We start from the raw sequence: 12,763 nt of genomic DNA on the forward strand, positions 1-12,763 counted from the left end.
AAAAATAATTTTTTCTTTTAAAATGATTGTATCAAACTTTCCTTTATCTTTTAAGAAAAATCCGAAAAAGGTCATATTTCCCTCTGTACTCTTAGATAATGATTATATTTGTCTTCGTCATACTTTTTTGATATATTTATTCTTGTCATTCAACTTTGTTACTTTAAGACTATATTTAACCTCCATCGGCTAAATCTCCATATTTTTACGTAATATTATCTATGTTGTGCCTGAGTGGATTTTAATTTTAATCTAATTAAATCTAAGCATTGTTAAAATCATTTTAATTCATTACATTGAATTAAACTCCATCCCCTAATGAACCCAAGACCAAAGCCCTTAACTATCAGATTCTATCACTATTGAAAAATCGAAACATTATCATAGACCATTATAGCAGTTCCATCAAATAAATAGATAATACCAAATATTTTAGATATATTTGCTTCAAATTTAGTCTGATCTCTTTCCCGTTTCACCACCAATAATCACCAAAAATTCACTTAAATCATTCATCTCTATTGTTAAACCTCACTTCACGTAAACCATCTATGAAACAGAGCACCTGTAGAATGTTTGTAAAATTTTACTTATTATTAATAAAATGCTAATTAAAGATGAAAGCTAGTTTTAATTTACTTAACAAAAATTAAATGCTAAAATCTATATTAGTTCTAAAGTTGAGTGTTGTCTAATGAGAACGAGGAGATATATAATTTTCTATACTTGTTCCAATAGAGATGCCCGTGAAGAAAATTTACGCAGAAGAATCAAGTTGGGTCTTATTTTAATTAGTGGATTGAGTTTAATGTATGGAGCAAATTAAAGTGATTTTAATAATATTTAGATTTAATTAGATAAAAATGAAATTCACATAGACATAATAATATTATGTGAAAATATGTGGATTTAATGAAGAGCAACTTTTACATTGAGCAAATAAAAAATTTATATTTGTATGCTATAGCAAAGTTTGCATAATTGCGCTCCATAGCAAACATAGAAACTGTATAATTCGCTATACATATACAGTTGAAGTAAATTGTATAAAACGAAGTGTATAAAACGAGAAAGAGAAAGACACTTGAGCAGAGAATTGTATAAACGAAGTGTATAAAACGAATTGTATGATTATAAGTGTATAGAACGATTATATACAATTTGAATTTGTAAAAAATGAGAAAGAAAAATATAAAAGAGACTTGGACAGGGAATATACAATTGAATCGAATTGTATAAAACGAGAAAGAGAGAAATTAGATACAATTTGAATTTGTATAAAACGAGAAAGAGAGAAAGACAAAAGAAACTAGGCAGAGGAGTATTTTTATTGTATAATTATAAGTTCATAGGACGAAAATACATGTACTTGCATGTGTATATACAATTTTCTCACGCTTTACATAAACAGAAACACAATTTTATACATTTCGTTTCTGTTGTATAAGTGAGAAATGCATCTGAAAGAGGAGAGAAAGGGGAATAAAAATATATGTATTTATACAATTTTCTCTGCTTTATATAAATAGAAACAGTATTTATACGATTAGATACAATTTGAATTTGTATAAAACGAGAAAGAGAGAAAGGCAAAAGAAACTAGGCAGAGGAGTATTTTTATTGTATAATTATAAGTTCATAGGACGAAAATACATGTACTTGCATGTGTATATACAATTTTCTCACGCTTTACATAAACAGAAACACAATTTTATACATTTCGTTTCTTTTGTATAAGTGAGAAATGCATCTGAAAGAGGAGAGAAAGGGGAATAAAAATATATGTATTTATACAATTTTCTCTGCTTTATATAAATAGAAACAGTATTTATACACTTGTGTTTGTGTAAAAAATAAGGAAGCGAGCGAGAGATTGGAGCGAGAATGGGAGAGTGGCATGTGAGATTTTTTAGAGAGAGACGACTGACAAATTTTAACAAACGTTTATTATGAAACACAATTAAATTAAATCATCAAATTCTAGATACTCTATTTATTTTGAATTATTAATTTACTATTATATATAATTATTCCTTTAATGAATGATGAGTAAAATACAACCTTAAAGAGTTAAAATTAGATAACAAAGACAAGTTAAAGAGTTAAAATTAGATAACAAAGACAAGTACATTAAAAAAGTATTATGTAGTACAAATATAATTTTTTTTCTAAGAATTCGGTGATAAAATGAAAGAAAAATTAAAAGATGGTTAAGTCAAAGGGTCATAACAAGTGTGAGGGGTAGTTTAGGCATTTCATCTAACGTCACTCGGCTTTGACGGACCAATCACTATCCTTTTATACGTGTTAAGAAAAAACTTCCCTCAGCGATATTTCATTTGTACCGATCCGTTTGAGTTCATTTCAATTTCGCTAAATTCAGATCGAGATCCACAATAAAAAAAACCCTAATTTTGTTTTCAGATCCAAAATGGACGCTCTCGATACTGTTTTCGATCCTCTTAGAGATTTCGCCAAAGACAGCGTAAGGCTCGTCAAAAGGTGCCACAAGCCTGATCGCAAAGGTACTATCATCGATATACTTTTGTTGTTTTTGTAGATGTAGTTTTTCGATTTTTTCTATATGGAGATCTAAGGTTTATGTATCGTTTAAATTTGATCATTTGTGGTACAGAATTTACCAAGGTTGCAACCCGTACGGCGATCGGTTTTGTTGTGATGGGATTCGTTGGATTTTTCGTCAAGTTGATATTCATTCCAATCAACAACATCATCGTTGGTGCTTCTTAAGTGGTAATTTTTCTGCTTTTACCTCTTGTTAGTGCGACTCGGTATTTCAAATCATGATGAAAGTTTGTTGATTTCTAGTTGTTTATTTATATGATGATTGGTAGTTAGATATTTTTTTGGTGGGATCTCGAGACTTGCTTGGTTAATTGCTGGTTCTATGATGTATTATAGCCTGAATAATTTTACAGTGTTAACATGTAGAAGGATCTTATTTGGTAAATTGAAAAATATTTACAAATTGTTCTCAGGTTTAATTATGTTAGGATATGTCGTACAGTAGGCTTGCATGTACTAATATTCAAGTGGTGGCATGAGTTAAGTCAAAGGATCAAAATTGAGCACTTTTTGCCTTAGAAAGGGGGTGATCCATGCTACCCTTAACTGTACACGGGAAATGTTGGACTTTCTACCTATAATTGGAGCTTGGGTTCTGTGATAGATCTAAGTTGATAATGTTACGTTTCAAGGATTCTGTTATAAAGATTGGAACATTGGTTCCTCAATGTTAATGAAGTTTCTTTTTTCAGTTTGGTGCTCCAATAAGTTACTTCAGAAAAGGCATAATGCTTAAGGTAGTTCATCCGAATCAACATATAGTCCGTATTAAGGGTTCATCCAACCAAATACTGAAATTTCTGTGGGGTTCTTGTAAAAACAATAGTATCATCATTTCATATTGCTATGCTCTTTCCTTAATTTTCATTAGCTAGAACAGACATCATTTTTTAGCTCATATAAAGTCAGGAGGAGAGAAGAAACATGATTATCTCGAAGTTGCTTGTTGATTAATAATTTGTCTTTTACCTATTAAAATATCTTAAGAAGCAATATGTAATTATGTCTGGAGGGTTCAGATTGGTAATAACACCATTATGTGACTAGACATTCTCTCTTTTTTAATCCTCTGTTTTGTGGTATTCTTGTTTTCACTTAATTATCATGGATGCCACCAATTCCAAATCACACTCCAGCTCCTGAAAGAAATGAAAGAGTAAACACTCTTTCCCTCTTTCTCTTCTTTATTTTATCTATCATGAGGAATTGCTATTCATATTACTGCTATCAAGAAAAGAAGAGATATAATCACATAAACCAAATGAAATTAAAGGAAAATTTGAATAGTTATACCACCATAAGTGAATATACTAATGATTGTGTCATGGTATATTTATAGTTTCTCCGTTGTCATGCTTTTCAAATTGATCATGTCTAAATGTATTTATAAAGCCAATCCCACTAATTTGGGGGTGAGATTTATAGCATTGTTTAGCCAAGTTTTAAGATTTTTGCATATTTTGAGAAATGCTTTTCGAGAGAGTACTTTCGGAGAGTTGCAGTGTGTGATTTGCTATTCTATTTGAAAAATACTTCTGTTAATATTTGGGAAAAGCTAGTTTAGTTCAGCTGCTCCAAAGCATCTACACTTACCTTCCTTTTTCGAAACAATTGGCCAAACACCTCAACCTTTTCGAACAAGTACTTTTTGAAAGAAAGAAAAAAAGCACTATTGGCTTACCCCAAAGCCTTTTGCCAGTCGATTGAACCATATGTTCACTTTGGTGATATTCATCTTTAACCTCCGCTAAGTTATCTTTGATATTGATCGTTCATCTTTTTCTTTTTGACCGTGAATTGTGTATGAAATTTGTTGAATTTCCAATACTTTGTTTCTTTCTTTATCAATTCCCTTGCCAGTAATACCTGGGACTGCCAACTAAATATTTGTTGATTTATGTGATGATCCTCTGCAATAGACACTGAACTCTGTGTGTGTGTAACTTGCAGGCTATATAAAGGAGAAGTACAACTGGAGATGTAGAGCAAGTGATAAAAAGTGTTGCAAAATCTTAGTTTCATATTGTAATCCGTATGTAGTCTTAGTCTTATTTGTGAACCGCCTGGTTAATGGGGACTTTGTCATCGAGCTTCCCCCCACCCAATCCGTTTTCAGATTTTGTAAACTTTGCTGCTGATGTCAAGACATCTATTTATTTTTTTTCAATATACTTTTTGCACCTTGGTTGGTTCAGTTTTGGATGTTCCTTGATAGAGATTTATGATATGCTGGAAGGCGTTGTTAAATGAGTTTGAAATGGATGGTGAGGAAGGGGTATATCCTTCCGTGCCAGAAACTGATCATCCTGTCTTCTAAAAATCCTGCTCCTGCGGAGTGGTATAACTAAGAAAAATATTATGTTTAATAGTCCGCGAAACACTTTATTTGAAGGTTGATTTATTTAAATCTTCAAGGTTATCCATCTTGGTCTTAATTAGATTATCAGGTGTGTGTGGAAAATAGGGGCAAAATACAATAAAGTAACAAGTCCTGAGCTTTTAGGGAAAATGCTTATGAAAAAGTTTTAGCGAACTTGAAACAAGAGAGAGAAGGTAATGAGGAACCAATACAGCTACATGTGAACATAGCTATATCAGCATATAGAACTGGCAGCTAGCAACCCCAAAAGGATTTTAAAGAGAAATCTAGAAATACACAAAAGTCAAGTTTTATACAGACAGAAGGTTCAAGTCGGTTAAAGTCAAACAATATCCATGACAGAAGCCATAAAAGGTGGATTCACAATTTGAAGAAATTACATTTCCCTATCATAACCATCAGTTTCACATGTGCTGTTAAGCCTCCAAACTGGCAGCAGCGAGATCTTTTAACTGCAGCAAAGGAAAGGGGAGAAAATTTAGTACCAAGGTTTAATGGTTGGACAAGATGGATAAGTTTTTTTAGATCCTGAAGAATAGTCATACAAAAAAAACCATAAATCAAGAAGATACAAAAAGTGTTATATTTGTTGACATGCCATTAAATAAGATAAATTGAGAAACTACAATCAAAACAGACAGAATTGTAGCATATCAGCCTTGATGTTCATTGCAGGTACGCCTACAGTGTAGGCAACATATTTCAACTTTCAAATCAAGATACCACTGTGATATGAAACAAATGACTTCTCCTTTTATATGAAACAAAATACCTAAAGACATTCAAGGAAAGAGGAGAAGTCATCATCATCAATGACATCTGGTTCATGAATCAGAGTTGCACAAAAAAAAAATTCAAAAAATACAGTAATCAACTTGAAGCTAGGTGGATAAATACATGAAAAAATAATGTGCCTGTTAAAAAACAATTGTATTCAACCAGGGATTACCAAAGACAGAAGAATAAAAACTTAATCATATTATCAAGAAGAAGAGGATACAGTGGCTCAAGTTCCATAAAGGTATTATAATTGAAGACTAGTGTGATTGGGCTGATAGGCATTAAGAGAAAATAACAACAAAACAACCAACAATAATCCAAGTGCAATCCCACAAGTGAAGTTATGGGAGGGTACTGTGTAGTATGAAAACAGTCCTTACCCCTACCTTGTGAAGGTCCTGTTTCCGAAGACCCTCGGCTCAAGGACAGGTGAAAAAGAAGTGGTAATAACAAACAAAAACAACATGGAAGTAATAAAAAGACTAAGAAAATACAAGAATAGTGCTAATCCTCTGGGAATAGAAAAGTGTACACATGAAAAAGAGAAAATATGTGCAAATAATGAAGGCCTCTAACAGAGTACCCCTTTTGTTGGTAACCTTGGCCCAATGAGTACTCTTCCACGTGCCAAAACTTGCAACTATTAGCAGCTCCCTAGAAAACTTTCCTATTTTTCTTGCATACATGTTACTAACAGCTCTTTATCCCCAGTCCCATTACTCATACTTCCCTTTCTGCTTCCACCGTCCTCTTCATTAAAATCACTAAAACCCCAAAAGGAGGATGGGCCAAGTGAGGAAAAGGCTAGAAAGAAATCATACTAGTGCTATGATTTATGAACAAGCATTACCAAGAACCTGATAAACTACTGGCTGATTATTTGCTCTAGTACGAGATGTTCCATTGCACTTATTACTCCTTACACAGTTCAGTTACAAGTGAAAATTAAACTCAATATTTTATTTTTTTTTAGAAAGGTAACATTGTAATATTTGGTTCTTCTATCAAAAAAGATCGATGAGAATCTACACTTGCAGTCATAAACTGAAAAGAAGCCTAAAAACAAAAACAACTTGGATCCCCAGTTCATCAAATCTAATCTTAATCAACAATAGATTTTAGGAAATCTACACTTCTATCAACCAATGTAAGATTCTGAACATGTCTAATCCATGGAATGATAACTGATTGAGTCACAAGTAAAAATATACAAGTCACTGGCGCAACTGTCTTTAAACAAGAGATATACAAGAAACACCAGCTCTAGATACCCAAGTCTCCAAGGTGATTTTTTTCGCTCATACACTGGCCAATCTTTTTAACAGAAAAAAATATCTCAATAACAAAAACTAGATAGTTACTTGCATATCTTAAAACCTTACATGTCATTACTTTTTCCCTACTCAGTCACTGTTAAATGTTTGGCACACATCTTTACCTCCTAATTACTTACCACAGCACACAAAATCTCTTTTCTTTATGTGTAAACAAGGGATAAATGATTCAAACATAAATCAGAACTGGATTTTGGAAGGCGAACTGGAAGTGAACAGGGGGCATTGCAGGCTTTGTTTCCTGGACAATTCTCATAATGCACCAATCCTGAAGTCAAAGTAGAGGAGATCTGGGCCCCTCAGGACTGGAATTTAGCTTTCAGAAGGTTGTTAAATGATTGAGAATAGCAAAGGTAGCAGAACTGCTGAGAATAATTGGTGGTTTTTAGGGAACTAATATGGAACCTGGATAACATGGTATGGAAACACCATCAGGATGGTTTGTTGTCAGTAAATGGGGTGTACAATATGATGCTGACTGAAGTAATAGGGAGGTCAACAGGATGCTGCAAGTCTGTACCGAAGAGTGTGGCACCAAACCACCAACTAAGGTGAAATGTTTCACACCTGCCTAGTAGTCAGAAGAGCTTGTCCAACTCATGAAGCATTACAGAGAAAGGGAAGCTGCATTGCTTCAAGATGTGCATTATCTAAGGAGGCTTTAGAAAAAATAACAAGAACTCTCTGTGACCTATGCAATTTGGTTGCAGAATACAATTAACCTACATATCCATTAACATTTACAAGCAAACCACATGTGTAGAGTATCAAAGGAAATGTGTGAGAGAGTATCTGTTGATATAAGTAGAGTACTACAATCAATGTCTTTTTTAGCAAGTTATATGCACTTAATATGGAAAATCACTTCCCTCAATATGCAAAAGAAACAAGACAGGATTAAGGAAGCTATAAGAAAAAACACATGCCAAGTTAAGCAAGTAACCAGTTAATTTAAACATCTACCACCATAACATACGAAACAACCTATCAACCTTCTCATGTAGGACTAAGGTTGTATACACACCACCATCCCCAAAACCCACTAGTGGGATTACATTGGGTATATTGTTGATGTATCTAGCACCACATCACAGGCACAATCAACTAGAGATTGCATGACATCAATCATGCAGTTGCTTGAACTTGGTACTGATTGCCTAAATTAGTTCTTTTTGAAAATAAACGAAGACAACAACTACTCCAGTCAATCCTAAACTAATCGGGCTCAGCATTTTAAACAAAACATTAAGCGCCAATTTCATTCCAATACTCCATGATTCCAGTTTCCACAAAAATGCGAACACTCTTGACCTTAAATCCTCAAAAGGAAAATCAAAAAGAAGAAAATTATCACCAAAAGGAACAAAGAATAAAGCATTTTTACTTTCCAATCGTATTTCTCAAACATCTACCTTAACCAGTATCCAATTCGTTCAATTTGGGCCAATAAGTACCAAAATTTAGTACTTCAAGTTTTAATAAGAAAAACTATTATACCTGACTTCAATCCTCGAAATTAAGCAAGAAAAGGAAGAAATTCACCACTTTCAGGATACAGAATGAAGCATTTTTCATTTTCCAATCTTAATTTTCAAACCCTAGCGAATCCAGATCTAAAGGCAACAAGATAACATAGCAGAAACGACAAACTTACATTTGGCCATCAAGGTTACCCTGTCCACTGCTACCTCCACTAGCATAGGAATTATCGTCTCCAGTCTGCCACACAGATTGCCACGCCTGTGACGGTGGAGGGTGCACATACATTGATGGATCAACCCCAGGAACAGCAGGCCTACCAAGCATCACTCCACCCGGAGCCGGCTGGCCCATCGGAGGGTAATAGTACGGCACACCACTAGCAGTAGAACCCACAATTCCGGGTCCAAGCCCAACACCCTCATCCTTAATTTCATCCCTAGGAACGATGTCAACCAGAAAATCAAAAATATCAGTACGAGTAATCGCCGCAGCGATGTCATTCTTCTGTAAAGTCCTGCGCTTGTTTTCCTCAGCGTGAAGCCACGAACGGATGGTGAGCTCCAGAATGAAAAGCTCACAAGCTTTCGCGAACAGAACTGGAGCTTCAGCAGAGATCATACGAACATCTTCATCAGCTTTCATGATCTTTTTGATACGAGCAAGGGGAAGTTGGTGGTTTTTGAAATCATTGACTTGCTCGATTTCTTGACGCTGGTAAGTCCAAAACATCTGTAGCTGCTGCTGTTGCTGCTGAAGGAGATGGTGGTATGGAGTCTGCGACGGATACGTGGCTGACTGAGCCGCCGCTGCCGCTGCTGCGGCCGCCGCAGCGGCCTCAGTCGGAGATTGGTGAGGGTTGTTGTCCATGGCGGTTTGCGGAAAATGGAAGCTACTATCTGTGTAGAGAAAATGGGAAAGGTGTAATGGTGCTCTGCTCTAGCTTTGTACTTATTTATACAGTTCCATTTTTTTTTTCTAAAAAACAGCTTTTATTTTCTATTTTTAAAAAATGGACTTATAATATTTAATTCTAAAACCGTATTTGTTTTATATTAAACTAGAATCCAAATATTACTTTAATATATTTTATTTTTACTACCAACTACTTTTTCTTATCATGTTTTATGTATGACCACTTTTTTGTTTTCTGGAGCGTTCTTTTTTCTTTTCTTTTCTTTTCTTTTTTCAAAAATTGGGAATGGGAAAGGAAAAATATATTGAATGATTTCTTTTTGAAAGGTTTTAAAATATCTAATAACCATTTTTCTTTTGCAAAGGCTATTATTAGTGGTATTATGGAAGTATTCTTAGTCAATGTAATTTATTATTCTCTTTATTTTAATTTATTTGATCTATTCATTTCAAAAAGAAGAATCTTTTTATTATCAATAATTTTTAAATTTTAATTTTTCATATAATATATTTATGAATTAAGATTATAAAATTTAAAATTTTACTTAATTTTCTTAAATTTCAAATGAAATTAGAATAGACCAAAGTCCAAGTTGAGGAAATTCATAAGTGAGTGATTACAGTATGAGATTTTTCGAGAAGCATTGGAGCATTTGATACGCCTTGGGCCTAGTAGTGATTGACTATTTTTCTATTATTTACCTAAATCTGGTAATATTAATAACTAATTTCTATTTTTTTATATTTATAAGAATTTTTTAAAATTTGTCTGAGGGATCGTTTAATATAATATATAAAAATAATGTTAAATAAAATGTATTGATAATGTTTGCATTAATTATATTTAGTGGAAAAACATAAAAATGACACCTGAAGTTGTTCTAAATTTTCAAAAAAGACATCTAAAATTTGTGAGCGTTCTATTACCCAATAAAACTATTTCAATCACAATAATTATACACTTTTAGCTTATTTCCATAACAGTTGTGTTTTCACATAAAATAGGCGCGTTTGAGAAGTAAAAATAAATTGTCAAATCAACGTACAAATGTCACATGGCACTGACAATTTGAACTTTCTTCTTTATTAAATACCTACTTTATATCTTCTCCAAAATCTTCATTGATAAATGTTGAAGAGCTTTCTATCTAAAAAAAAAAAAGTTAATAATAATCCATTATCAATAAAATTATCGTTTAACTTTACTAGCTTCAATTTTTTTTAAATTATTTTATTTAAAGTTATGTGAGCAATAAATTTGTAAATTATGAAATTGCAATCGCAAACAAATTTCACCAACATGACATTTTTAAATCAAAATTTGCATTCAAATCAACAAGCAATTAATATATGAGCCTATACTTTTCCGTTTTGATTCCATAATTTAAGAAATTATCACAGTAAATAATTTTACTGTGACTATTGAAATGCTTAAGGTTTTGATCATCAAAGAGAGAGGTTAGAGTGATAATTTGAAAGGGGTTTAGGATTTAATGGAGTGGGTCATAATTAAAATGAGAATGAGTCAAGATTTTAATTCAATTTTCACTAAATGAGTTGGAAAAAATTATATTATTAATTGTGGTGATACTCATGCTCATACATTGAGAATGTAGACTGTGTAAAAAAACTATGTATTTATTGTGATTTTAACATGTATAATGGAATACGTTTTATTTTTTTCAAAAAAAAAGGTCGATAAATTAAAGTTGTATTCTTTCTATTTAAAAAGTCATTTCTTTGAAGGATAGTTATGAAATAATACAAAGTCTTTTTATATTTTATAAACTCTGTGCTCAATTAAATTACGTGATATTATCAAAAGGAAAAAATACCAGTATAAAAAAAAATTATTTTTAAAATTGACTAAAATAAAAAAATGTGATAAATTTTGACGGATGGAGTATTTTTTTGGGCCTACACGATAATATACCCAATTTAGTACACTCCTATTAGCAATTCTTTTTTTCTTTTTTTTTTTTGAAGAAGCGAAAAGGTTAGCTAGGGTCCACGGGCTGCGGAGAAATGTCCATTGAGCAATGACCAATTATAAGATGACACGTAGATAAAAACTTTAATTTTTTGGAATTGTAATAACACATCACTGACAGCAACTTCATGATTTTTTAATGAAAAAAAGTACTCTAAGTAGTCATGTCATTTCAGTTGGTGAGATATTTTTAAAGTAAATTAGTATTTTTATGATTGATGATTTGCAACTCCCATGGAAAAAAGATTTCATTGAATTCAAAATTTCTAATTAAGGATTTTCATATTTTACTTCAGTCATTGTTGTTTATATCACAATTAATTGCAACTTTATTTGTAATAAAATAATTAAAAATAATGTTAAAGTATTGACTAAGTGTGTGTATCGTTCGGTTCGGTTATATGCATGTATTATCGGTTTGATTTATTAATTTTAGATTTTTAAATATGCTAACTCAATAATAAATCAATAAGATATTTTTTATCGATTTCGATTTATCAGTCTTTTGTCATTATCGGTTTGATTTTTGGTTTACCCAATAGAAAAATATCCGTAAAATATCGTATGTCTTCTTATTTCTCTAAATGCTTTGATATAGAGAAACGAGAAACGTAATGATAAATTCCGTCAATAAGAGAAAATATAGTACAAACTACAAAGGTTATAATTACATGTTACCACCAAAACATAGTTTGGAAACTTTTATGATAATCAAATTACAGATTTACAAACTTGCAAATGCTACAACCTACAACCTACAATTAACACACTAAAACTAAAATAAAAAAGTTCAACAAGATTAAAACTAAAACTAAAATCAAATACTCAAGTTGTGAACCCCTCACTTTAATCTTTATGTTTTTAGTAAATAGTAAAAACCAGTAAAATGACCTAGTCTGAAGTTAGTAGAGTACTAATAATTTTTGATATAGTTTTAGTGTCTAATTATATATTAATTTATTTATATTTAATAATTAGAAAAGGTAAAATAATAAATTATCACCGTCTTATTGAGTTCTCGGTTTACCCAATAACCCAATAGTAAAATCTGATACCGAACCAACAACCCAATAATTTTTTTTATAAACCCATTAAAAACTCAATAATTTTTTAAAAAAGAATTCAATAACCCAATAATATTTTTTTCGGTTCGGTTTATCCGTCGATTTGATTTTTGCACATCCCTAGTACTGGTGACAGTAGATTACTTGTCCTAATATTTTAAAGAGCAACTTTCAAATATAGCAAACACAAAATTCATATTTGTATGTTTTAGCAAAGTTTACATAATTGCGCTCC

General features: G+C 32.0%; 2 protein-coding genes across 2 annotated transcripts; one reads left to right on the forward strand and one right to left on the reverse strand.

Moving 5' to 3' along the window:
• Window positions 1-2,327: 2,327 nt before the first annotated feature.
• On the forward strand, window positions 2,328-4,780 carry LOC101243898 (protein transport protein Sec61 subunit gamma-1-like). The gene is made up of 3 exons (NM_001328546.1): window positions 2,328-2,525; window positions 2,636-2,754; window positions 4,537-4,780. Exons 1-2 carry the CDS (start codon window positions 2,432-2,434, stop codon window positions 2,749-2,751), a joined length of 210 nt encoding a protein of 69 aa, NP_001315475.1. The 5' UTR covers window positions 2,328-2,431; the 3' UTR covers window positions 2,752-2,754; window positions 4,537-4,780.
• Window positions 4,781-5,239: 459 nt separating this feature from the next.
• CIP2a (CONSTANS interacting protein 2a) lies at window positions 5,240-9,438 on the reverse strand. Its single transcript, NM_001247315.1, has 2 exons — window positions 8,735-9,438; window positions 5,240-5,418 (listed from the first exon to the last, which is right to left on the reverse strand). Exons 1-2 carry the CDS (start codon window positions 9,427-9,429, stop codon window positions 5,415-5,417), a joined length of 699 nt encoding a protein of 232 aa, NP_001234244.1. The 5' UTR covers window positions 9,430-9,438; the 3' UTR covers window positions 5,240-5,414.
• Between the last annotated feature and the right edge of the window lie 3,325 nt (window positions 9,439-12,763).

Source organism: Solanum lycopersicum, chromosome 6 (genome assembly GCF_036512215.1).
Source record: "Solanum lycopersicum chromosome 6, SLM_r2.1".
NCBI lineage: Eukaryota > Viridiplantae > Streptophyta > Magnoliopsida > Solanales > Solanaceae > Solanum > Solanum lycopersicum.